Here is a 27,619-nt window from a genome sequence, read left to right on the forward strand (position 1 = left end):
CATGCCTCTGGCAATTAGCTATATTAGAAGATTTCAGGCGCGTCAGCTGTGCTGTGTGACTCTCCCGGGGCCAAGAGGAAGAATCATAAGGAGCAGGTAAGTAAGGCTGGTGGGGTATTGTGCTGGGACAGGGGCAGCTTAATGGAACTCACTGGGCAGTGGCGTAGTGTGGGGGGTGCAGGGGGGCCCGGCCGCACCGGGCGCAACATTTTGGGGGGGCGCGCTCGCACTCGCAGCTCTCTGCCCCTACCTGGCTCACTCACTCTCTCTCACTGCTGTGCAGATCCGATCCGAGCCGCCGGGTCGCCGCCCACTGTGGAGGGGGGGTGGCAGGCGTGCGGGTTAGGGGGCGCAAATTACTTGCCTTGCCCCGGGTGCTGACAACCCATGCTACGCCACTGTCACTGGGAGACCTTGGGGGACCAGCCTCTGTCTCTCAGCATAACCTACCTTGCAAGGTTGTTTGGAGGAAAAAATGGAGAAGAGGAAGAACCTCTTCCTTCCATGGGAATCTGGGATAGAAACTGTAATGGCAGCCCAGAAAATAATATGGTGAGATGTAATTGTGCTAAATAGGTACATAGAAATGGGACGACATTTCAGTGGCGTCTGAGAGAACCAGGAGGGTTAGCTTAAGCTTGGAAGAACTTTTTGTGCCTATTTAACAATGGGAAAAAAAACAGCATTTCCCCCAGATCTCTCCCAAAAAGGCACTTTGCAAATTGGTGTTGTGGGTCTGAGATCTTTGAAACATCTAGCAACGCCCTTAATGGGGGTTGTGTTTTACCAGGCATGTGTGTGTGTGTGTGTGTGTGTGTGTGTGTGTGTGTGTGCAAACTAGAGCAGTCCCCGATACTGCACAAGCATCCTTTGATCTTTGTATCGTCACTCATGTCTCAGGAACATCCAGTTTAAGACTACAGTACTGCAACTCAGCCGAGAGATGTGATGTCTTTGAACCACATTTGGAGAAAATGGAAGCCAGTTGCAGGATTCCACTGCTAGGTTGATGTAGCTGGAATATAATATCATTCTGGTTTCCACTGGGGTGACCAGCTCCCGCCATCGGTCTCTGAGCCCAATTCAAAGGGTTGGTTGGGTTTTGAACTTTTAAAACCATAAATTAGTCCAGAAATCAGGAAGACCCCCTCTCTCTTTCTTATGCCTAATTCCTTAGATCAGGGGAAATAATAGGACCACTGTATTCTGCCTTGGTCAGATCCCACCTGGAGTCCTGTGTCCCGTTCTGGGCAGCTCAGTTTGAGAAGGATATCGACAAACTGGTCTTGAATCGAGCTTTATAGGGAACACTTGAGGGAACTGGGGATGTTTAAACTGGAGAAGAGAAGACTTGAGGAGTGGTAGGCTAGCCACCATAAAATATCTGAAGGGCTGTCATAAAATCAAGTTTGGGCAGGACTCAAACTAATGGATTCAAATGACCATAAAGGAGATTCCATGTAAACATTAGGATGAACCTCCTGACAGTAAGAGCAGTTTGACGAGTGGAACTGACAACCTCAGAAGATGGTTGCGGGTTTTTAAGCAGAGATTGGATGGCCATCTGTCAGGAATTCTTCAGCTGAGATTCCTGCATTGCAAGGGGTTGGACTAGATGACTCTGAGGGTCCCTTCCAGCTGTAGAATTCTATGGTTCTATGAATATAGTATCATCTCCTATCCCCTTCCCCATCTTCCCACTATCTGATGTTTGCTGAGTGTCGTCTGTGGGTTGAGGGTCTTTCAAGTGGTGGCATGGGACCTAAATCAAGTCCTTAGGATGAACTACAGTGGTACCTCAGGTTACATACACTTCAGGTTACATACGCTTCAGGTTACAGACTCTGCTAATCCAGAAATAGTGCTTCAGGTTAAGAACTTTGCTTCAGGATGAGAACAGAAATCGTGCTCCAGCGGCGCGGCAGCAGCAGGAGGCCCCATTAGCTAAAGTGGTGCTTCAGGTTAAGAACAGTTTCAGGTTAAGAACGGACCTCTGGAATGAATTAAGTTCTTAACCTGAGGTACCACTGTACTAGGTCAGTTCATTGAAGTCCGCAGAATTAGGTCAGGAATCTCTGAACTACACCCGGAAGTGGTTTCCATAATTGCCTGGTGAACTCAGCACGTATTAAATTCATTTTAGGGCAGAATTTTGAAGGACTTCTAGTTCAAATTCATTCTTTCACATTTCTGGCTCTTTACACTCTTTTGAAGCTTGAACCTTAAAGGTCAGAACTGCTGCTTGGACGTTTCATTAGTCCTATGTAAAATCCATACTTTGGCACAGCAGCATAATATTATTATTATTATTATTATTATTATTATTATTATTATTAATAATAATAATAAATTTATTTATATCCCGCCCTCCCCAGCCGAAGCCGGGCTCAGGGCTGCTAACAACAATAAAATAGTGCAACATTCTAAAAACATTTCATTATAAAAATTAATTCAAATCAAATTAATGGCAACCATTGCGCTAGAGTTCTGTGAAGATTGCCAAAGGAGGGAGACAGGCTGTACCCTGGCCAAAGGCCTGGTGGAACAGCTCTGTCTTGCAGGCCCTGCGGAAAGATGTCAAGTCTCGCAGGGCCCTAGTCTCTTGTGACAGAGTGTTCCACCAGATTGGAGCCACAGCCGAAAAAGCCCTGGCTCTGGTCGAGGCCAGCCTAACCTCTCTGTGGCCTGGGACCTTCAGGATGTTTTTATTTGAAGACCGTAAGTTCCTCTGTGGGACATACCAGGAGAGGTGGTCCCGTAGCTACGAGGGTCCTAGGCTGTATAGGCTTTAAAGGTTAAAACCAGCACCTTTAACCTGATCTTGTACTCCACCGGGAGCCAGTGCAGCTGGTATAGCATTGGGTGAATGTGAATGGCTTGCATCCTTCTCTTGCTACAGCCAGGATGGGGAACCTGTGGCCCTCCAGATGTTAAAGGTAAAGGTAAAGGTACCCCTGCCCGTATGGGCCAGTCTTGACAGACTCTGGGGTTGTGCGCCCATCTCACTCAAGAGGCCAGGGGCCAGCGCTGTCCGGAGACACTTCCGGGTCACGTGGCCAGCGTGACATCGCTGCTCTGGCGAGCCAGAGCCGCACACGGAAACGCCGTTTACCTTCCCGCTGGTAAGCGGTCCCTATTTATCTACTTGCACCCGGAGGTGCTTTCGAACTGCTAGGTTGGCAGGCGCTGGGACCAAGCAGCGGGAGCGCACCCCGCCGCAGGGATTCGAACCGCCGACCTTTCGATCAGCAAGTCCTAGGCGCTGAGGCTTTAACCCACAGCGCCACCTGCGTCCCTTCCTCCAGATGTTACTGGACTTCAACTCCCATTAGCCCCAGTCAGAATATCCAGTGACCAGGGGTGATGGGAACCATTGACCTAACAACATCTGGAGGTTCTCTGTCCCTGATCCACACCTCATGACTTGAATACAGGTGTGGGGAGCCTTTGAACTACAATTCCCATCAGCCCTGGCAAGCATGGCCAGTGATCAAGGATGATGGGATTTGTAGCATCTGGAGGGACAAAGGTTCCCCCTACAATTTAGCACAGTGTTTCTTAAACTTGGGTCTCCAGCTGTTTTTGGACTACAACTCCTATCATCCCTAGCTCTCAGGACCAGTGGTCAGGGATGATGGGAGTTGCAGTCCAGCAACAGCTGGAGACCCAAGTTTGAGAAACACTGTTTAGTGGTAGCCTGAGCAAAAGCTTGTCCTATAAGAAATTTGCCTGTTTTTAAGGTTCCCACCAGACTATTGTTTTCACAGCATGGTTTAGACTTTGCTCTTTTGGGAAATGGGCTGTTAGTTAACCTGAGGACAGGTGTGGTGAACCTTTGCTCCTCCAGACGCTGCTGAACTCCCATCATCCTGGCAAGCATTGGACAATGACCAGGGATGATGATGAGTTGTTGTTGCAGAGCTACACATGGAGGGACAAATGTCCTCCACCCCTGCTCTCCCTAATAGTAGGGCTGGCCAGAATGGAGATATGCCTGTAGGCTTTCGTATGCATCAGGGATGGGGAAAGAGTGGCCCTCCTGTTGCTGTTGTTGGACTCCAACTCCCATCAAGCATGACCAATGGCCAAGGAGGATAGGAGTTGTGGTTGAGCAACACCTGGAGATCCAAAGCTCTATCCCTAGCATTCCTGTTCGTTTTGTCTTACAGTGGTGCCTCGCAAGATGAAATTAATTCGTTCTGCGAGTTGTTTCGTCTTGCGATTTTTTCGTCTTACGGAGCGCAGATTCCCTGGGTATTAACGGTTGTAAGAAAAAGGAAACAAACTCGCAAGACGTTTCCGTCTTGCAAAGCAAGCCCATAGGGGAAATCGTCTTGCGAAGCAACTCGGAAAACGAAAAACCCTTTCGCCTTGCGCATTTTTCGTCTTACAAGGCATTCGTCTTGCAAGGTACCACTGTATTTCTGGTGTTTGAGCCGCCTTGCGGGTCCCAGAGAATGACAAGGCAAGGGGACGGATCCTTTACATGGCGGGTATGGAAGGCACATTCTGGAAGGACGCCCTGGACCTAATTATTCCCCCGCCGCAAAGATGCGTGGGTGCCTTTCAGATCCTTACAGCCGACTCATTCCATCAGAAGCTATCATTACCTCCCTATCCCACAAGGGACTGATGCAAGGTGTGCCACAGGTTGTTAGCAGCCAATTGTGTAATGAGGAACAGGCTGCTTTACTCGTAAGCGGGTGGGTAGGTGGATTTGGGCTCAAGGTCCAATGAAGGGAGGGGTGTCCACTAATTCCACAAGCCTGTTGACCATCCTTGAATCCTTTGCAGCTCCTCCGCCGAATGCAAGACCTTGCCCTTTGCTGAAACCTAGGCATGGGGAACCTTTGACAATATTCTGGGGGCCTCCTGCTAATGTTGGGCATGGCCAGATGCAAAATGGACAGAGCAATTAATGTAAAAGTTTCAGGAGTCTAGTTTCTACACACAGACACACACAGAGAGAGCTCACTCGAGAGCCAGTGTGGTGTAGTGGTTAAGAGCGGTGGACTCGTAATCTGGTGAACCGGGTTCGCGTCTCCGCTCCTCCACATGCAGCTGCTGGGTGACCTTGGGCCAGTCACACTTCTCTGAAGTCTCTCAGCCCCACTCACCTCACAGAGTGTTTGTTGTGGGGGAGAAAGGGAAAGGAGATTGTTAGCCGCTTTGAGACTCCTTAGGGTAGTGATAAAGCGGGATATCAAACCCAAACTCCTCCTCCTCCTCCTCTTCTTCTTCTTCTTCTTCTTCTTCTTCTTCTTCTTCTTCTTCTTCACTATCCTCGCATCTAGACAAGCAAGGGGCATGAGGATGCATGCACACATTTTGGCAGGCTTGGGGGAACCCCAAGGAGTGCAAATAATATTTAGGGGAGGCATGAAGCCTTGGTGGGGCAGCCCCCAAAACAGCCCAATGAGGACTGAGCATGCTCAGCGGCCATGGGATGGTGGCTGGCTGGTGGGGGTGGGAGGTGGGTTGAAGGAAAGGAGAATGGAGAGGAGGGATAATGGATTGGAGTGTCTGGAATATTGAAGCACAGAGCACCACACTGCAACACTTGGCTGCAGTCCCCACTTGCAGCACTTACTTATTATGTGCAAGGTGTGTTGCAAAAAAAGTACCGAACTGGTTTGACAGGTCCCTGATGCTAAGATGTATAAGACTGAATCAGATAAGTGCTGGAGTTGCAAAGAGGCAGAGGGAACGTTCTTTCATATGTGGTGGACCTGTAAAAGGGTAAAAGAGTATTGGGAAATGATCCATAATGAATTGAAAAAAAAAAGTTTAAAAGTACCCCCCTCAAAAAAAACCACACAACCCAGAGTCCTTTCTGTTGGGGACAACTCAGACTGAACTTACCAGGTGTCAAAAAATATTATTTATGTATGCCACTACTGCAACCCGTGTTTTGTTAGCCCAAAAATTGAAAATGAGTGAGGTCCCAACCAAAGAAGAATGGCAACTTAAGCTGACAGAATATGAGCAACTTGCAGACTTAACGTATAGAATAAGAGAATAAGAAGAACATATGTCTAGAAACATTTATTGAATATATGGGGGGAAACTGTGTAAAGCTGAAAACAGTAGCAGCATTAAGATAAATTCAACAGTATAAATAAGTTTTGATGGATGCAATAATGGAATACTGAATGGTATAGTTTCTGTAAAGTATGCAGGGCTTTATGTTATGCGGAACGAACTATGGAAAGAGAAGGAGGGAAGTCATTGATATCTTAAGGGTGTAAAAATGAGTACTTTAAATTGTAAAACAGAAAATTTAATTAAAATATTACTTTTAGAAAAAGCAAACCAACCAAGATAGGTCCCTGCTCTGAAGTGACTTACGATGTAAAATACGCACAGGAAAACAACATAGTTGGATACCAGTGGCTCAGAAATAGCAGCAGGAGAGAGCTGGGGTAAGGTTACCAGATTTTTTCCAATGAATCCAGGGACACTTTTCAACTTCAATGGATTTTGTATGTGGACTTATTTGTAAATCCAGGGACTGTTCCCTGGGAAATGGGGACGTCTGGTAACCTTAAACTAGGGACCTCATCACCAGCTTGTGGGCTTCTGAGAAAGACATCCAGTTGACCCCTGGGGGAGAAACAGGATGCTGGACTAGATAGTCCCTTGGCCTAATCCAGCAGTGCTCTTCTGCTGTTTCATTTGTACATCCCTTCGATGCCAAAATAGTTTCTGAGTAGTAAAGGTAAAGGGACCCCTGACCATTAGGTCCAGTCGTGGCCGACTCTGGGGTTGCGGCGCTCATCTCGCTTTATTGGCCAAGGGAGGGTTAGGGTTAGGGTTAGGGCCAGCAGGACTAGGCCACTTCTGGCGAGCCAGAGAGGCGTACAGAAACACCGTTTACCTTCCCACCGGAGTGGTACCTATTTATCTACTTGCACTTCATGCTTTCGAACTGCTAAGTTGGCAGGAGCAGGGATCGAGCAACAGGAGCTCACCCCATCATGGGGATTCGAACTGCCGACCTTCTGATCGGCAAGTCCTAGGCTCTGTGGTTTAACCCACAGCACCACCCGCCTCCCCTGGTTTCTGAGTAAGTTTGCGATAAAATATGCAATACATTGTGTTTGATTTCCCCCTCTTCCTGTCCCCTTCCCCTTGTGTGTTGTGGGTTGTTGTTTTTTAAGATTGTAAATCTGCAGGCAGGGCCGGCCTTGTTTTTAGTTCATTGTATGTGAGTCGATCTGGGGACCTTTTTTTGGCTGAACAGTGGGGTGGAAATGCTCTCAATAAATGCATACAGTGGTACCTCGGGTTACAGACGCTTCAGGTTACAGACTCCGCTAACCCAGAAATAGTACCTCGGGTTAAGAACTTCAGGATGAGAACAGAAATTGCATGGTGGTGGCAGCGGGAGGCCCCATTAGCTAAAGTGGTACCTCAGGTTAAGAACAGTTTCAGGTTAAGAACGGACCTCCAGAACGAATTAAGTTCTTAACCCGAGGTACCACTGTATATGTATACCATATTTTTTGCTCTATAAGACTCACTTTTTCTCTCCTAAAAAGTAAGGGGAAATGTGTGTGCGTCTTATGGAGCGAATGCAGGCTGCGCAGCTATCCCAGAAGCCAGAACAGCAAGAGGGATCGCTGCTTTCGCTGCGCAGCAATCCCTCTTGCTGTTCTGGCTTCTGAAATTCAGAATTTTTTTTTCCATGTTTTTCTCCTCCAAAAACTAGGTGCATCTTGTGGTCTGGTGCATCTTATAGAGCAAATAAAATTAAATTCAAACATTAAAACATCCTTAGTAAAAATATACAGTGAAGTAAACAAACAAGAAGCATAACAGTTAGAATGGTTTATTTAAAATCAGTTGAAAGAATGAAATCACAAGTGCAGTTCAAGGGAATGCTTGTCTAAACAGGTGTGTCTTCAAGAGCAAGTGGAATGACGGGGCATCTAATATTCCAGCATGGATTAGAGGAATGGTGTCGTGTGTCTTTGTGTAGCACGGGTGGAGGAAGCAGGGCTGAACAGGCCACATTTTGTTAGGACAAGGTTCACCTGCCCACAGCCATCCACCAACCATCCACCCATCTCGTTCATGCCACCTATGTCCCTGAGGAAAACAAAATATCATTATGAAGTTACACAACTGCGTTGCCCAATCGCCCCCGTGTTGGATCAGGTGATGGAGCAAAAAAAAGCTCCAAGGCACAAAAGATGGACAGATGTCCAGGTCAGATAAGAGAAGCACACATTTGCTTGATGCCATAGATGGAGACGATGACAGGTGTACTTTGAAGTTCAAGTCAAGGGGGAGAGTCATCCCCACATATATGATGGGATGCCCTGAAAGCAGCTATGCAAGGTGGGAATGGCTATGATTTTAAAACATCGAGAAATTTAAAAAGAGCATAAGAAAAGCTGGAGACATTTAGCCCAGCATTCTGTCCTCACAGTGGCCAAACAGATGGGAAGTCCACAAGCAGAACCACCATAGCACTTTGCCCACCTGCAGTTACCTGCAGGTTCACCTGAGAGCTCTTCTGGGGCTGGTTCCCTTTCTGCTTCAGAGTCTTCATCCTCATCCGCTGAAGATGAGGAATCTGACCCCCATGGTCATGACACCGGGGATCTCAAAGCTGAAATACGGCAAATCCAACAGCTTTTTTGGGGTGCATGCTATGTTTGGCTAGATCCTTGTGCCACATTTAGAATGGATTCTTTTTATGACTTTGGGGAAGAGGCTCCTATTCTACACAAACGGAAGAATCCTAGAATCACAATAATGCTAACATCTGGCAGAAACCTAGAATACATAGCTGTCAACGTTTCCCCTTTTTTAAAGGGAAATTCCCTTATTCCGAATAGGATTCCTTGCAAGAAAAGGGAAGCGTTGACAGCTATGCTAGAATAATATAGACCCATATATTTACTTAATCTGAATCAAAAGGAGATTACTGCTATTCTCATCTCTATCCTCTATTCTCCTGGTATGCCCCACAGAGAAACCTACGGTCTGCAAATAATAACATCCTCAAGGTCCCAGGCCTCAGAGAGGTTAGGCTGGCCTCAACTAGAGCCAGGGCCTTCTCGGCTGCGGCTCCAATCTGGTGGAACGCTCTGTCACAAGAGACTAGGGCCCTGCGGGACCTGACATCCTTCCGCAGGGCCTGCAAGACAGAGTTGTTCCACCAGGCCTTTGGTCAGGGCGCAGCCTGACTCCCTCCTCTGGCAACCTGCACAGAATCTTGCTTAATTAGTTGCCATTAATTCGATTTTAATTGATTTTTATAATGAAATATTTTTAGAATGTGTGAATATCTGATAGTTTGATTGTTTGATTGTTGTTAGCCACCCTGAGCCCGACGTCGGTTGGGGAGGGCGGGATATAAATAAAAATTATTATTATTATTATTATTATTATTATTATTATTATCTCTAGACTTAATAACATTATCACTAGTATCGTCAGCCCAGATGATACCAGGGTGTCATATATCATTGGATCTAGCCCACAGATTTCTGAATAGTAGGACAGCAGAGCAAAAGGAATAGTAACCAGTTGATTTTGATCACGCTGGACTTGCAAAAGGCATTTGACCAGCTGGAGTGGCTGTTGCATCTAAATTTTCTGAAATTGCCTCATCTGAGAAATAAATTTGTGGGTGCTATTACAAAATCTCATAGTACCTCAAGGGCAGTGCTGAGAAACAATTATTTTAATTTCTCTTTGTCTTAACTTCACACAGCTGCAAATTTAGTTTGTATCATTGAAAGTGAATGTGGCATTCTTGCAGAACAAGCTCATTTCTACCACCCCCAAACCCATAAACCGATGGCAAATTGCACAGGGGAGTGTGGACTAATAGGAACATCTGTGTAAACATCTCAGAGCATTTACTCACTAAACAGTTACGTCATATAACCTTCATGCAAACTTTGTAGAACAACTTGGGAAAAGCATTCAATAAACAAGTCATCTGGGAGAGTCTCTATCTGATTAATAATAATAATAGTAATAATAATTTGTACCCTGCCCATCTGGGTTGCCCCAGCCACTCTGGGGAGCTTTCAACATATAAAACATAATAAATCATGATGATGTTTTCTTTTGTTTGATTTGAATGGGATAGTAGTGTTTGTTTTCTTCTATTTTGGACCCTTAATGAGAGATAATATTACATCAGCTGTTGTGTCATTTTCCTTGTTTGGGTGTTTTCTCTGGTACTGAGTTGTTGCTTTATCGGTGCTTCTGTTGGACACATGCAAATAATTGTACTTCTTGGTAAGGGACGGCAGTGGCAGAACATCTGCCTTGCATGTCGAAGGCCCAAGGTTTGATCCCCAGCATTTCAAGGTAGAACAGGGATGCTGCCATCAGAGTAGAAAGGAATGCGCTTAGCTGCATCTCATGCACCCAGAGGCAAAGGATGTATAAGAGCAGAAGTTTTGAAAGGCAGGGTGTGTATCAGGAGCTCGGCCTACACTTGAGTAGGACCCTGGCAGAGACACATGCCCGACTGGCATGTTCTCTCCCTCCCGGTCGATCGTTCGGGAGCTTCAAAAGCTTTCTTGTTCCCAAACATCACAGCGACCAGTGCCAACCAACACTGGCACACTTAGGGATCTGCAGAGTTTGTGCAGTTGCGTAACGGACCTCAGCAACTCAGCCTTTTGGCTAATCTACTTTATTTATATATAAACACACACGGAGCACTGCAACATGGCTTCCTCTCTCTCTAGCATCAGAAAGCAAAGAGAGAAAAAACAAAGGATAATAGTCCCACTTCACGGAACACAGGAACACAACATCCTGTTTCCGTCACTTCCCACTCTGTGGAGTCAAAACATACACCGTCATGTGAAAGACAACAATCCCATGACTGCAATCATGGAGCAGGAATTCTAACAGTGTGGTGTCATGGTCAGAATGCTGGATGAGGACCTGGAATGCCAGGGCTCAGAAAAGAAAGATATTTGCCTAAGCACCAAAAGGGCGTTAAAGGAACTGCCAGATAGGGAACCAGGAACAGGCAGAGTACTGTTGCATTCATGTCCTGCTTTGGCGCATCCCTTGGGGAAACCTGGTTGGTCAATGTGACAACAGGATAGGTGCACCCTGATTAAGTAGGCCTCTCCTTTATGATCTTACGATATGTGTTGACTTTTATACAGGCAGCCTGTTCAAGGACGGGGTAAAAGGGAGGTGCATTTTTTTAATCCGTCTTTGGGAGGATCACCAGGTGTCGGGTGGAGTGTCAAAAGGACATGCAACGATGGCCACCAACTCGGACAGCTGTAAAAGAGGATTAAAGATATTTAAGGAGGACAAGGCTATCTTATGAACTGATCCACACCCTGCAATCATCCTCTGATGATTGTGTGTCTCCTCTGCGAGAGGTGGCAACACGAGAACAGGGCCTTTTCTACAGTGGCTCCCTGTTTGCATAATACTCTCCCAAAGGAGGCCCTTGCCTTGTACTTTCATTACATATCTTTAGGTGCCAGGCAAAAAATGTTCCTCTACAACAAGGGCTTTGGCTGATTAACATTCTGCGGTCTTTTAAATGTGTTTGTATGGGGTGTGTGTGGTGTTATTGGTTTGTTTTTGTTTTATTATATATGTTGAGTGTTCTCATTTTGTATTTTTATGTTGTGAGCTGCCCTGTGATCTTCGGACAAAGGGCAGCGTACAATTTTAATTAATTAATAATGGACGCGGGTGGTGCTGTGGGTTAAACCGATCAGAAGGTCGGCGGTTCGAATCCCCGCGACGGGGTGAGCTCCCGTTGCTCGGTCCCTGCTCCTGCCAACCTAGCAGTTCAAAAGCACGTCAAAGCGCAATTAGATAAATAGGTACCGCTCCAGAGGGAAGGTAAACGAGGTTTCCGTGTGCTGCTCTGGTTTGCCAGAAGTGGCTTAGTCCTGCTAGCCACATGACCCGGAAGCTGTACGTCAGCTCCCTCGGCCAATAAAGCGAGATGAGTGTCGCAACACCAGAGTCGGCCACGACTGGACCTAATGGTCAGGGGTCCCTTTACCTTTTAGCAGCCGCGATGTCTGTGTTCTCCCGCCAGTGTCAGAGGCAGAATGCATTTGAATGGCCGTTGTTGGGAACTGCAGGAAGGGAGAGATGCTCATGTGCTCAGGCCCTGCTTCTGGGGCATTTATCTGGTTGGCCGCTGTGAGAACAGGATGCCGGTCTAGGTGGGCCATTAGCCTGACCCAGCAAGCTGCTACTACATTTCAATGGTCTGGTCAAGTTTTGGACAGACAATATTGTTGCAAGATGCTCTGACAGCTGCACAGAGTCCAGAGCATGACAGGGTGGGGCAGGAATCTTCCTTAACTGGCTCCTGAAGGTCTTCTCTGACTCCTAAAAATCCCTTTTTAAACAGAGGTTGAAGCCTAGTGCTTTCTCTGGTTGCTTTTCTTCTCGACTCCATCTTTAATCTAGGAGATTAGACACTGTAGAAATGAGCAGGCACATGGCGTGACCTCATGACTTATGCGGAACACAAATGTTTTGCAAACCGTTTTGCATTTTATGGCACACGTGTGTGTGTGGGTGGGTGGGTGATTGGAGCCATAATACATCCCTTCGATGTGCAGCATAGGTTTAATCATCCTCATCATCACTCCTACCACGTGGTTATGCCAGGAGACTACAGGTAAATGCAAAACACTACTAAACCTTAGGGACGCGGGTGGCGCTGTGGTTAAACTACAGAGCCTAGGGCTTGCCAATCAGAAGGTCAGCGGTTTGAATCCCTGTGATGGGGTGAGCTCCTGTTTCTCGGTCCCTGCTCCTGCCAACCTAGCAGCTCGAAAGCAAATCAGTGCAAGTAGATAAATAGATACCGCTCCAGCAGGAAGGTAAACAGCGTTTCCGTGCGCTGCTCTGGTTCGCCAGAAGCGGCTTAGTCATGCTGGCCACATGACCCAGAAGCTGTACACCGGCTCCCTCGGCCAATAAAGCGAGATGAGCACCGCAACCCCAGAGTCAGTCACGACTGGACCTAATGGTCAGGGGTCCCTTTAGCTTTACTAAACCTTAGATTACGTAAATACAATCCTGGTAACAACACACACAACGTAGCAGGCTGTTTTTGACTATGTAACTTCTATTTCAAACACAATTCAACATATAAAAGTATAATTCCATAGACCAACACATCATGCAAACAGAACATCTCAAGAGAAATTAAAGTCCAATGGATGATCAGGAGATAAAGTCCGTTCGGTTCCTCAATTGGCATTTTGGCAATAACCACAATATGGTATGCTTATTTTACGATGTTCCGCGTATGAACATCGTAAGGGGCCTGCACTGCAACGAAATGTAACAGAGTGGAGAATGCCAGCCATGCCCTCTCCTCGGAAACTCTATTCCATCCCCCCTCCTTCCCACCCAAAACACACACAATATTTCAGCGTTCTGTACTCACTGATCATTCCTCATTGGACTAGGAGAGCGGGGTACCCTCAACAGATTGTTTTGCACTTTGCAAATTTTGCATGTCCCCCAAGCCTGCTTGATCTGACTCCATGTAAAGCATCTTCCCAAACCATAATAGCATATTTAGTATTAAATACATTGGCACCAGCTTACTTGCCTTGACCCCATATGTGCCAACTCGACTGCTTTGATCTATGAAACTGGGACTCTCACGGGTGCCGCCCAATACCCGTTCCGCAGTCCTAAGCAATTAATCTTCTAGTGCCTTTTATTGATAATGTTAGAGGGATGCGGGTGGCGCTGTGGGTTAAACCACAGAGCCTAGGACTTGCCAATCAGAAGGTCGGCGGTTCGAATCCCCGCGACGGGGTGAGCTCCCGTTGCTCTGTCACGGCTCCTGCCAAACTAGCAGTTCGTAAGCAAGTCACAGTGCAAGTAGATAAATAGGTACCGCTCCGGCGGGAAGGTAAACGGCGTTTCCGTGCGCTGCTCTGGTTTGCCAGAAGCGGCTTAGTCCTGCTGGTCACATGACCAATAAAGATAGATAGATAGATTCTTTATTGTCATTACACAAGTGCAACATTGCACAAGTGCAACGAAATTGGATGCCATCCCTTAAAGGTAAAAGGTAAAGGTACCCCTGCCCGTACGGGCCAGTCTTGCCAGACTCTGGGGTTGTGCGCCCATCTCACTTAAGAGGCCAGGGGCCAGCGCTGTCCGAAGACACTTCCGGGTCACGTGGCCAGCGTGACATCGCTGCTCTGGCGAGCCAGAGCTGCACACGGAAACGCCGTTTACCTTCCCGCTAGAAAGCGGTCCCTATTTATCTACTTGCACCCGAGGGTGCTTTCGAACTGCTAGGTTGGCAGGCGCTGGGACCGAGCAACGGGAGCGCACCCCGCCGCGGGGATTCGAACCGCCGACCTTTCGATCGGCAAGCCCTAGGTGCTGAGGCTTTTACCCACAGCGCCACCCGCGTCCCTACCATCCCTTAAAAACAACAAAAGCAACACAACAACAACAACCAAACAAACCACATTCCAGCCACACCCACACCCACACCCATCAAACTCCCAGGTCACACTATCGAGTTACTGCATTTAAGAAGGCCACAGCTCTTGGATAGAAACTATTTTTCAGTCTATTTGTCCTTGACTTGATGTTTCTGTATCTCCTGCCAGAAGGCAGTAGTACAAACAGACTGTGTCCCGGGTGAGATGCATCCTGCAGGATATTGTTTGCTTTCCTAAGACAACGGGAACCGTACAGTTCTTCCAAAGATGGGAGGGGATGACCAATAATCCTTTGGGCTGTGGTTATGACCTTCTGGAGCACCTTCCTCTTCCTAGCTGTACAGCTGGAGAACCAGGCACAAATACAGTATGTGAGAATGCTCTCTATGGAGCCTCGGTAGAAGGACACCAGCAGTCTCTCACTCAGATTGTTCTTCTTTAAAAGTCTGAGGAAATAAATTCTCTGCTGGGCCTTCTTCACCAGAGCAGTGGTATTTGCGCTCCAAGTCATGCCCTGATCGATAGTCACTCCCAAAAACCTGAATTCCGCCACCCTCTCCACCCGTTCCCCGTTGATATACAAGGGCTGAATGTCCGCCTTTTTTTCCCTGTAATCCACCACCAATTCCTTGGTCTTAGTCGTATTAAGAGCCAGATTGTTCTCTCCACACCAAGCACAAAGCCGCTCCACCTCGTCCCGATAGGCGGACTCATCCCCTCCTGAAATGAGCCCCACCACCGTAGTGTCATCAGCAAACTTGATGATTTTGTTGCAAGATGAATGCCACAACTCCAGAGTCGGCCACGACTGGACCTAATGGTCAGGGGTCCCTTTACCTTTACGTTATTGATAATGTTAATATTTCTTGGAAATCTCTTAGAGGTCATACTACCATCAAGCAGTATATACATTTTATTAAAATAAATAAATAAAAAGGGAAACTAACCATGGGTGTGAGGAGAGATCTGTAACAAGAGACCTAGGCTTCTCTTGCTATATCCACTGAGGACTTTACCTTTTACACTTCTCCCCTCCAGAAATCTCAGGATAGTAGGTTGGGAGTTTGAACCCTGGGCCTCGTCAATGCTCTAACCACTGCGTCACACTGTCACTTGGTAAGAGGCCTTTGTTGGTGGGCGTCAGGCAGAGAGGTCAGAGCTAGCATTCCTTAAGCTCTCACTCAGGTCGAAATACAGCCCGCGTTAATAACAAAAAGCAAAACCCACCACCGTTCCTGATCACCTTTCCATTCTTTGTCTCTGCCTTGCAGGTGTGTTTGACTTTTGCCATGGCTACTGATGTCAAAGGAGATGGCCAAGAGGCGCCACACACAACGGTAAGTGAATATCCACCAACGGCCGTGAAACATGTGCTGCAGACATGGCCCTGAAACAGAGGTAGTCCTAGCAGGAGGAAGGCAAAGGAGAGGGTTTGGGGATCTCTTAAAGATCAGCGAGAAGGGCAGATCTGACCTGTGCAGGGCATGTATAGTCCCTCTAGAAGTGCCTTGTTAAAATACCCTTGCAACGAATGCCGGTCTGTTGACAGGAGCAAGCCAGCAGATCACACCAAGCAATTTGGAGTTAACTCTTTATTAGCAACAGCAGGATCTGCGCAGGAGTGTCAAGGCCAATGATCACAGCAAGCCCATCTCCAGCAGGTCTTGCCCCCATGAAGCAGTTGCTGAGACTGAAGGTCCGCACCTCCCCAAAGCCAGGATTTCCCCCAAGCAATCTGAGACTGCTCCTGCAAGAAGCTAACTTCTCTGCACTCTTCATGCCTCTACTGGTTCTAAGAGACCGGGACGGGGAAGGGAGCTTGTCACAGCTTGACACCCAAGACTCTTCACCAGGCGGACTCATCTCTGCCTCTTGGCCTCTGGCTGAATACAGAAGAGTGGTGGGAGGAATCAGCTGGGGAAACCCCCAAAGGAAGCAGGCTCAGAGCCCAGGGAATGGTGGCGTAGCGTGGGGGGTGCAGGGGGGCCCGGCCGCACCGGGCGCAACATCGGGGGGGGCGCTTGCCGCCTCCGGAGTCGCCGAAGAGCCTCGGGCGCAGGCTGTAGCAGAGCCCCATGTCATGCGGAACCGATGAGCTGTGCGCGCGTCCGGGCTGAAGGCGTCCGGCAGGCAGCGGCTCTCAGCGCTCAGGGCCGCGGAGGGCGCGCCAGGCAGCCCCTCCTCACAGCCTCGTCGCCGCCACTGCTGCTGCAGCTGCCGGGCCATGTTGCATTTTCCTCGCCTCTCTGCCCTCCTCCTCCGGGCAAGCGGCGTCGTTTGGGCGGCAGCGCCAGCGGCAACTTGTCTCAGATCACCTGACACGGACCCCCCGCCGCCGCCGTGACTACCTTACCATAAATACCCCAGCCCAGGCAGCAGCAAGAAGAAGCTGGCAGCGGCAGCAGGTTAGGGGTTAGGGGCACAAATTACTTGCCTTGCCCCGGGTGCTGACAACCCACGCTATGCCGCTGCCAGGGAATGGTGGTAGAACAATGATGAATGGTTAGAAGGAGAAGAGGGAGCAGACTGGGAGGAAGATCTGTCAGTAGCAGAAGGGGTAACAGGGTTTAGTGAGCAGGAAGAGGCTGTGACAGAGAGCAGTCCAGAATTAGAGGCAGAAGAGGTGGGATTCCAAGAGGCTGAGATGAGGTGTGTTTGAGTCAGGCTGCTGAAGAAACCAGGTGGTTTTTCCCCCTCCTGCTTTGACCAGCTACCCTCCCTGCTGATCTGTAAGTGCAACAAACCACCCTGTGATTTTCAGATGAAATTGAATAAATTTAATAAATAAATGGACCCTTCTTGAATTGCGACTGTGCTATAAAACTCTCATTGTTCTCCACCCTCTTCCAGAATGTCGTGACCAGAGTGACCAGCCTTCCCCTAGTCAGCTCCACCTACGGCATTTGCCACTCTCTGTATAACTACGCCAAGGAGAATTACCCGTTCATCAATTCTGCCTGCAGCGTGGCGGAGACAGTGGCGGCGATGGCCGTTGGGAGTGCCGTTGGGGGCGCCCAGCCGCTTCTCGGCCACCTCGAGCCCCAAAGTGAGTCCTTGAATGCCACAGAATGGGGGGAAGTTGTGGTGTGTATGTAGGAGAACACTTTGTGGAGTGCTATAATAAATAATAATAATAATAATAATAATAATAATAATAATAATAATAATAATTTACTTGTACCCTGCCCATCTGGCTGGGTTTCCCCAGCCACTCAGGGTGGCTTCCACAGAGACCAAAAATACACTAAAATGTCACAGATTAAAAGCTTCCCTGAACAGGGCTGCCTTCAGATGTCTTCTGAATGTCAGGTCGTTGTTTATCTCTTTGACATCTGATGGGAGGGCATTCCACAGGGCGGGCGCCACCACCGAGAAGACCCTCTGCCTGGTTCCCTATAGCTTTGCTTGTCGCAATGAGGGAACCGCCAGAAGGCCCTCGGTGCTGGACCTCAGTGTCCGGGCAGAACGATGGGGGTGGAGACGCTCCTTCAGGTATACTGGACCGAGGCCGTTTAGGGCTTGAAAGGTCAGCACCAACACCTTAAATTGTGCTCGGAAACATACTGGGAGCCAATGTAGGTCTTTCAAGACCGGTGTTGTATGGTCTCGGCGGCCACCCCCAGTCACCGGTCTAGCTGCCGCATTCTGGATTAGTTGTAGTTTCCGGGTCACCTTCAAAGGTAGCCCCACATAGAGCGCATTGCAGTAGTCCAAGCGGGAGATAACTAGAGGACACTAGTGCTGAAGGACACTCGCCCCTGTGGTTCTGCCTGCATTGGGGGGCAAGCAGAATTTCATCCAGAAGGCTGCTCCGGATTCAGACCTGCCTCAGACCCCATTTTACAGCTTCTGTCTTTGCAGTGCTGTGCTTTTGTCCCTGCCAGTTTGTCGGTTGCTGATGTTTCCCGTGCTCCCTCCCTAAGAAGCAGACAAAAGAGCTGCACGGCCCACGCTTGCTGAATCGAAAAGCAAAAGTCTTCCTTTAAAAGGCAGCCCAGCTGTGCTTAAAACACACTTTGCAAAACCTGAGCACTTGCATGAACGGAGAGCTCTTTGCGCAGCCTCAACTCCCTCACAAACAAATTGAGACCGACTTTGCTAAACCTGAGCTTATGGGTGTAGCCAGGGGGGGCACAATGGTACCCACCCGAGAGATGCTGGAACCAAGTTCCGGTGAGTTCCAGTTGGGAAAAAAAGCCCTTGAGTAGGAAGAGACCACAAGAATCATCTTGTCCAGCCTTTCTCAACCTGTGGGTCCCCAGATGTTGTTGGACTACAACTCCCATCACCCCTAGCTAGCAAGGCCAGAGCTCAGGGATGATGGGAGTTGTAGTCCAACAACATCTGGGGACCCAAGGTTGAGAAATACTGAATTCTAGTGCAACCCCCTGCAATGCAGGAATCTTTCACCCATATGGGTCTCAAACCCACAGCCCTGAGATTAAGAGTCTCACGGTCTACCAGCTGAACTATATCCCTCAGCGGCTATAGATTATTGTTTTCCATGGTTGTGATCTTTGTTTTGTTATTTTCCTGCCTTGGAAATGTTTGCTTTTAAATGATAATAATAATAACAATAACAATAACAATAACAATAACAATAACAATAATAATAATAATAATAATAATAATAATAACAACAACAACAATAAGTGTGTGTGTGTGTTTTATAACACACTGAATTTGTGTCATCTGCCTTCTTTCCTTCTGCCAGTTGCTGCTGTCAATCAATACGCTTGCAAAGGGCTGGACCAACTGGAAGAGACTCTCCCTATTCTTCACCTGCCGGCCCATCAGGTACAAGTACAATAATAGAATCACAGAACTGCAGAGTTAGAAGGGACCCCAAGGGTCACCTAGTCCAACCCCCTGCAGTGCAGGAATATTTTGCCCAACGTTCCCCGCGATTCTGAAACTGGAAAATCTCACGCTCTGCTGATTGAGTCATCGTCCTAGGCAGGCCAGTTGTGGGTGGGGCCTACCCATGGTTCTCCTCTGCATTCTCACCCTCACAACAACCCTGAGAGGTAGGCCAGGCAACTGGCCACTCCAGGTGACCCAGTGAGCCTCAAGGCCAAGTGGGGAAGATTTGAACCCTGGTCTCTCCCATGTCCTCCTAGTCCCCTACGCCAGTGTTCTCCAACCTTTGGTCTCTAGCTGTTTTTGGACTACACTTCCCATCATCCCTGACCACTGGGCTTGCTCGCTAAGTATGATGGGAGTTGTAGTCCAAAAACAGCTGGAGACCCAAGGTTGGGAAACACTGCCCTACGCCACACTGGCTTTTTTTAGCTGTTAATCAGTATTTCTCCCATTCAAATTAGATTGAAGTAGTCTACACGCTGTAGTTTTCCCCTGGCAGAGCTACAATTCCCAGTATACTTTAGCAAATTACAGCTCTTGAGATTCTTTGGTGGGGAGGTCACCAGCTTTAAATGTTGTGCTTTAGATCTATGGTGCTGATCTGCCCAGAGATAATATGGTATTATTCAGCTCCTTTGCACTCCACGTAATATGGTATAGCTGTCAGAGAATTGGGCAAGGACCAAGAGACCGGGGCTCAAGTCCCTGCTCAGCCACGAAGCTCACTGGGTGACCATGGACCAGTCAAAATCTTTCAGCCTAACCTACCTCCCAGGGTTGTTGTGAAGATGAAATGGAGACAGGGAAACCATGTACCTGACAGGAGCGAGCCAGCAATAAATCACACTGAGGAAGTTGGAGCTAACTCTTTATTAGCAAAAAACAGGATCTGCACAGGAGTGTCAGGCCTAATGAGCACAGAGACCCATCTTTGGCAAATATTGCCCCCATGAAGCAGTTGCTGAGACCGGAAGTCCCCTCCTCTGCAGGGTTTCCCCCCATGCAATCTGAGACTGTGCCTGCATGAAACTAACATCTCCCCTGCCCTCTTCATGCCTCTCCTGGTGCTGGGAGACCAGAGGGAAGGGGAGCTTGTTGCAGCAGGCCAGGGAGACACCCATGCCTCTTCACCAGCTGAAGTATCTCTCCTCTGCTGGTTCAGCTTCCGCCACTGATTCTGCACTCCCTTGCTCACTAAGCGCTGTTGCCTCTTCCACTTCTGACACATTTCCTCCCAGTCTCTCCCCTCTGACCACTCATTGTTGTCCCACCACCACTCCCTGGGCCCTGAGCCTTCTTCTCCTGAGGGTTCCCTAGCTGGTTCCTCCCACTGTATCTTTGCATCCAACCATTCCGTGACAGTACCTTGGGCTCCTCAAAGGAAAGGTGGGGTATAAATGTTGTTGTAGTAGTAATAGTAATAGTGAGTTGACCTTTGGTCTGCCTCCTTTCCTTTCTAGGTGATTGAAGACGGTGTCACCTTAACCAAAACGGTCATCTGTTCCACGGTCAATGTAGCCAAGGATGCAGCTTCTGGGGCCAAGCAACTCTGGTCGAACAGAGTATCTGAAGCTGTCGATCTCACCAAGGACATTGTCCAGGACAGCGTCAACTTGACCAAATCGGTGGTGAGCTCCACCGTCAACACCGCAGTCAACGCCGCAAACGAGGCGAAGGAGCTCGTCACTCATAGGGTGGCTGACGTCGTCAACCTGGGCATGGAGACGGCCCAGGACAGCGTGGAGTTGACCAAGTCGGTGGTCAATACCGCCCTCCAAGCTGCCCAAGAGACGAGGGAACTTGTGGCTGGCCAAGTCAAGACCTGCGGACCTGTTCAGGAAGGCATTGAGATGTCCAGCCTCTTGAAGCAGGCGCTGAGCAGCGGTGTGAACGTCATGTTGGGGAAGACAGAGGATATGGTGGAGTACTACCTGCCCATAACTGATGAGGAGCTAGGTGAGAATGGGCATTGGCTGACACTTTGGGAACTGTAGTTTGGTCAGGATCATGGGGGGCTTCCAACAGCTCTCAGCACCTTTGACAAACTAGGTAAAGGTAAAGGGACCCCTGGCCATTAGGTCCAGTCGTGGCCGACTCTGGGGTTGTGCGCTCATCTCGCTTTATTGGCTAAGGGAGCCGGCATACACTTCCAGGTCATGTGGCCAGCATGACTAAGCCACTTCTGGCAAAACCAGAGCAGTGCACAGAAACGCCGTTTACCTTCCCGCCGGAGCGGTACCTATTTATCTACTTGCACTTTGATGTGCTTTCGAACTGCTAGGTTGGCAGGAGCAGGGACTGAGCAACGGGAGCTCACCCTGTCACGGGGATTTGAACCGCCGACCTTCTGATCGGCAAGTCCTAGGCTCTGTGGTTTAACCCACAGCACCAACTACACCTGCCATAATTCAGTGGAGAAGCCGTGTGGTTTCCTCATGCTTTAGATGTAGGGTGTGAACGTACCCCAAGCCATCGCCAGGTTTTATTGCTCAGTCAAATACAGGTTATAGCCATGAACAAACAAAACAAAGCCAAGCAGGTCTCAAAAACATATTAAAGCACATAGGATTAAAACATTATAAAACACTTCACAAATGGTGGAAAACTCAGGGAACAAGACTCTAGGGCTTTCCTGAGTTGAGATGCTTTTAGTGCAAACTTTGCTGTCTTAAACATAAAAGGTTTGTTTGAGCTGGACAGCAGGTAATTGATTTTTTTAAACATATTTTTTAATTAAAGATTTCTTGGTTTACAACAGGTACCCGTAATTGATTTTTATCGATGTCACTAAAGGTGGCAGTTGACTGGAGGGGTTTCTTTAATTATTTAGCCCTTGGAATGGTGCTTTTAGGCCTTGGCCGGTATTCTATAGTCTTACCTGTGAGTCGGGGGCAGCATACTGATGCACCCCCATGTGGCGGCGTTTGCAGGGCCCGTTGAAGGATTGATTGCGGGAGCCCTACAGTGGCGGCACATAGGTCAAACTCCCGGCTAGGTGAAGTGGGAGGGCATGCTGGGTAAGTTAACGCTTTACAGTCCCCTCCCACAACACCTGATTGCCCTGCGCACCCTCAGCCCCTGTCAGGTATGAGAGGGATACCTTCCAAGGCCTAAGCCAAGGTTCCTACACCTGAAACTAAATAAAGTTACGGCCGAATTGAAACCCATACATTGTTGTCATGTCTTCTCTCGGAGGTGGGGTAGGCTCCAGGGACAGGGTTTAGCGCATGGGCTCGCAAAAAAAGTCATGGAGAATGAGAAATGGCCAAAACGAGTCATGATGGCTGTGCTCTGGTTCCACAGCTGCAGTACAGCGGTACCTCGGGTTAAGTACTTAATTTGTTCCGGAGGTCCGTTCTTAACCTGAAACTGTTCTTAACCTGAAGCACCACTTTAGCTAATGGGGCCTCCTGCTGCCGCCATGCCGCCGGAGCGCGATTTCTGTTCTCATCCTGAAGCAAAGTTCTTAACCTGAAGCACTATTTCTGGACTAGCGGAGTCTGTAACTTGAAGCGTATGTAACCTGAGGTACCACTGTAATGTTTCTACACACCAGTTGCTTATGGACCCAAAATGGTACCTCTCTCACACACAAAAGGATGGGTATTAGCAGTCTTGGAGGGGGACCCCCAAGTTCTGCAGAACATAGAATTGTGGAATTGGAAGGGCCCCATCTGGTCCAACCCCCCTGCAATGTACAAATAATATTTTTTTGGGGGGGGGAAGCCCCCCAACCTTCCAGATTTGCTCATCTTTCCCACCCATGCTGATGTTTATCTGTTCGTATTTGTTGCAGCCAAGCTGGCCACGGAGGTCCGAGGTTTCGGAGAAGCCTTGGAAGAGCAGAGGAAGCAGCAGGGTTACTTCGTCCGCCTGGGGTCGCTCTCGAGCAAAGTCCGCCGTCGCGCTTACCTGCATTCCCTGGACAAGCTGCGTCTCATCAGAGAGAACACTCAGGATACGCTTTCTCAGCTCCAGCTGGTGATCAACCTGGTGTGTCCGGGGCGTTCATACTTAGCAGACCCGACCCAGCTGCCTCCACGCCATTGTACCACCATTCTCCGTTTTCTCCATCTTCCACAACACTACATCAATCAATACTTTATTGCGGTCCAAAGACCCACAAAACAATTTCAAAACTTGTTGTTGTTTAGTCGTTTGGTCTTGTCCAACTCTTCATGACCCCCTGGACCAGAGCACGCCAGGCACTCCTGTCTTCCACAGCCTCCCGCAGTTTCGTCACACTCATGTTCGTAGCTTCGAGAACACTGTCCCACCATCTCGTCCTCTGTCCTCCCCTTCTCCTTGTGCCCTCCATCTTTCCCAACATCAGGGTCTTTTCCAGGGAGTCTTCTCTTCTCCTGAGGTGGCCAAAGTATTGGAGCCTCAGCGTCAGGATCTGTCCTTCCAGTGATTTCAAAACTAGATACAGTTAAAATGACCTGACAGACAGATGGAAGAAACCAAGGCTGTCATTTTGTTTTATCTTGGGCAGAATGATCTTTTTTTCTTATAGCCTCCTAAAGAAACTTTGCCATGGCCCTTGTAATATCATTTGACCTATCTTCCAAAGATATTTAATATGGGAGGCTTCAGATTTCGAGAGATTTTTCTTACAAAATATAATGCGGTATAGAAATGAAATTACTAATGTATACGTTATACCAGTATTGGCCAAACTTGGCCCTCCAGCTGTTTTGGGATTACAGTTCCCATCATCCCTGACCACTGGTCCTGTTAGCTAGGGATGATGGGAGTTGTAGTCCCAAAACAGCTGGAGGGCCAGGTTTGGCCATGCCTGCGTTATACAAAACACAACACTGACACACATTACATTAAAACTTTCCGCTTTTATTGTTGACATCCATTTTATCTCCCCTCCATGATGTTTTTTTTTTAAATAATATTTTATTAAGTTTCAGAAATAACAACAAACAGAAAAAAGAAAAAAACACATACAGAAAAGTATAAAATTACCAAATACAAAAATTTAACTTGTAAAAAATATAGAAAAAAGCAGAAAAAGCACACTAAGAAAAAAACAACACAAAAATCCCTTTTTTAAAAATTTCTCCTTTTTGATTCACTTATTTTCCTGACTTCCTCACATCTCCCTTTTTTATATCCCTTTTAAAAACTATTTCAGCAAATTCATATCCAATTAATTTATCTATTATCAATCTAATCTTATTTTTAACCTTGTTGCTAGAACCCCTTCAGTTCATTTCAATGTCATCAACATTCAAAAATTTTACAATGTTTCTGTAGATAAATTTTAAATTTCCTCCAATCTTCTTCCACCAACTCTTCTCCCTGGTCTCGGATTCTGCCAGTCATTTCCGCCATTTCCATGCAGTCCATTACTTGCATCTGCCATTCTTCCAGAGTGGGTAGGTCTTGTGTCTTCCAATGCTTTGCAATAAGTATTCTTGCTGCTGCTGTAGCATACATAAAGAAAGTTCTATCCTTCTTTGGCACCAATTGGTCGACTATGCCCTCCATGATGTTTTTGCATGGTTTCATAATCTGGTTTCATCTGTCACTTAGAGAAGCAGTGTAAAAATGCAAAAGTTAATCTCTTCCGTTGCCAGCATCCCTTGACCCCCATTCTGACTTCTTGCGTCCCACTTGCCTCCGCAGGTTGAAGCCGCGCAGCGAGGCCTTGGGAAGCGACTTCAAGAGGCTCAGGAGAAGTTGAGCCAGGTCTTGCTCGAGTGGACCCAGGCACAGCCAGAGGAGAGGCAGGCCGCGGCCGGAGGCCCAAGGCCAGAGGTAAATCTCGTCTCTGTATCGCAGCAGTGACAAAGAAGACGCTTCAAAAGCTGCTGTTGGTTTTTTTAAACTGAGGGGAACTACAAGTTAGTCGTGCTCATCAACTGCAGCGGGTCTACTCTAAGTAGTATGCAGTTGGATATAACCTTATATTTGAATTGCACGAACAGCAAAGGGCTCTTTAAGCCACTCCCCCATGGTGTGAACAGCAAGGGGCTCTTTAAGCCGCTCCCCCATGGTGCGAACAGCAAGGGGCTCTTTAAGCCACTCCCCCATGGTGCGAACAGCAAGGGGCTCTTTAAGCCACTCCCCTATGGTGCAAACAGCAAGGGGCTCTTTAAGCCACTCCCCCATGGTGCGAACAGCAAAGGGCTCTTTAAGCCACTCCCCCATGATGCAAACAGCAAAGGGCTCTTTAAGCCACTCCCCCATGATGCTAACAGCAAGGGGCTCTTTAAGCCACTCCCCCATGGTGCGAACAGCAAGGGGCTCTTTACGCCACTCCCCCATGGTGCGAACAGCAAGGGGCTCTTTAAGCCACTCCCCCATGGTGCGAACAGCAAGGGACTCTTTAAGCCACTCCCCCATGATGCAAACAGCAAGGGGCTCTTTAAGCCACTCCCCCATGATGCTAACAGCAAGGGGCTTGTTACGCCACTCCCCCATGGTGCGAACAGCAAGGGGCTCTTTACGCCACTCCCCCATGGTGCGAACAGCAAGGGGCTCTTTAAGCCGCTCCCCCATGGTGCGAACAGCAAAGGGCTCTTTAAGCCACTCCCCCATGGTGCGAACAGCAAAGGGCTCTTTAAGCCACTCCCCCATGGTGCGAAGAGCAAAGGGCTCTTTAAGCCACTCCCCCATGATGCTAACAGCAAGGGGCTCTTTAAGCCACTCCCCCATGATGCTAACAGCAAGGGGCTCTTTACGCCACTCCCCCATGGTGCGAACACAAGGGGCTCTTTAAGCCACTCCCCCATGGTGCGAACAGCAAAGGGCTCTTTACGCCACTCCCCCATTATGTGAACAGCAAGGAGCTCTTTAAGCAACCTCCCCTCTGTGATTGTGTTGTTTTGCCCTGGCAGGTTGAATCAGGCACCCTGGCTATGCTTCGCTTTGTCACCCAGGACCTCGGGCCGGTCTACGCTCACTTGGCATCCACCGTCGAAGGCCTGCCCAGCAACCTCCGCGAGAGGGTGGCCCAAGCCCGTGGCAACGTCCGCCAGCTTCACTCTTCTTTCGCCTCGGTCTCGTCCTTCCAGGACTTGTCCTCCAGCCTCCTGGCCCAGAGCCGAGACAAAATCGTCCAGGCGCAGGAGGCCCTGGAAACGCTGGTGGACCACATCGTCCAAAATACGCCCTTGAACTGGGTTGTGGGGCCCTTCCGGCCGTCGGCAGGCGCCGAGATGGAGACGGAGAGCCAGGAGATGGAAAGTTTGGCCCTGGAGGAGCCCATGGATGAGGGCAAGGCCCTGGAGGAGAGGGCAACGGTATCCAAACCGGCGAAGGTCGCAGTCAAATCGGCTAAGAAAAAGGCAGAAAGCGAGGGGGAAGGAAGTCCGTTGTCTGGCGTGGCCAGGAAAGCAAAGAAAGAGATGAACGAGGGAGAGGAGATGAAGAAGCAGCCTAGCAAGAGCACTCTGAATCAGCTCTCCGGTGCTGCTGAGAAGCAGGCATAAGAGTTTGGGGTACTCCAGCACCCACCCACCCCCAAAACCAATGGTTCAGCCATTGCCATTTTGCACCCACGCATAAACACACCGCAAGAAGCCAATCCGTTAAAGGGAAACAAAAGCAGGGAGCCCGAAGGACCGGTTCGGAGGGGAGGGTGCCCTCTGCGCCTCTGCATGAGTTCATGCTCCAGATGCAGATACGCCGGGACAGCCTCCTCTCAAAGCGTGGGTCATTTCACTTCTAGGGTGTGAAGGCTGAAACGTGCCTGTTTTTCATTTGGTGGTGGTTGCGGGGAATGCGCCAGTTATCGGGGGCTTGTGTTAAGTGAGAGCAAGCTGAATCTTGCACAGATCAGGCTAGCTGATTTATGTGCTACGACGGGGAATCCTGGGACCCGCTGGATGGATGGCTTTCGTCGTCCTTGATGGGAGCTGAAGTCTCATTATTCTCATTCTCACCAATTCTCTATAGATAGCTGCATATGTGGGTCTGTGTTTAGACACCCACCCATCACGGTGGCACACAGGCAGGGGGGGTTAAAACCTCAGGTTCAAAACAGAGTGGGTAGTCTGAAGAGAAGCAACAGAGGATGATTGAGGAATAAAGGTAGACATTTACAAGGCTTTGTGAACATGGAGGGTTTCAAAGGTGGGGTTCGGTGTGTGTCTTAAGTTGTACTTCCATTACTTTGTGCAGCCGTTTTGTGTAGCTCTTGCCTGCCTGACCCTCTGGGGAAAAAAAAATAAAATGTCCTTCTTTTGCACTGTTTATGCTGATAGCAGACTCCTGTCTTTTCTGAGTACAGAATCCGAGTTCCTCAAGAGCCCTTCAGTTGGTTCCTGCTGCTTTGAAACACAATATGC

At 48.5% G+C, this 27,619-nt stretch overlaps 1 protein-coding gene across 1 annotated transcript; it reads left to right on the forward strand.

The window, feature by feature from the left end:
- LOC310835625 (perilipin-3-like) lies at window positions 1-27,524 on the forward strand. Its single transcript, XM_083720479.1, has 8 exons — window positions 1-96; window positions 15,722-15,787; window positions 17,301-17,496; window positions 19,165-19,247; window positions 20,774-21,269; window positions 23,110-23,306; window positions 24,954-25,085; window positions 26,168-27,524. The coding sequence occupies exons 2-8, from the start codon at window positions 15,740-15,742 to the stop codon at window positions 26,759-26,761; spliced, it is 1,746 nt and encodes a 581-aa protein (XP_083576605.1). The 5' UTR covers window positions 1-96; window positions 15,722-15,739; the 3' UTR covers window positions 26,762-27,524.
- Window positions 27,525-27,619: the final 95 nt, after the last annotated feature.

This window comes from Podarcis gaigeae (genome assembly GCF_964106915.1).
Source record: "Podarcis gaigeae genome assembly, chromosome: 18".
NCBI lineage: Eukaryota > Metazoa > Chordata > Lepidosauria > Squamata > Lacertidae > Podarcis > Podarcis gaigeae.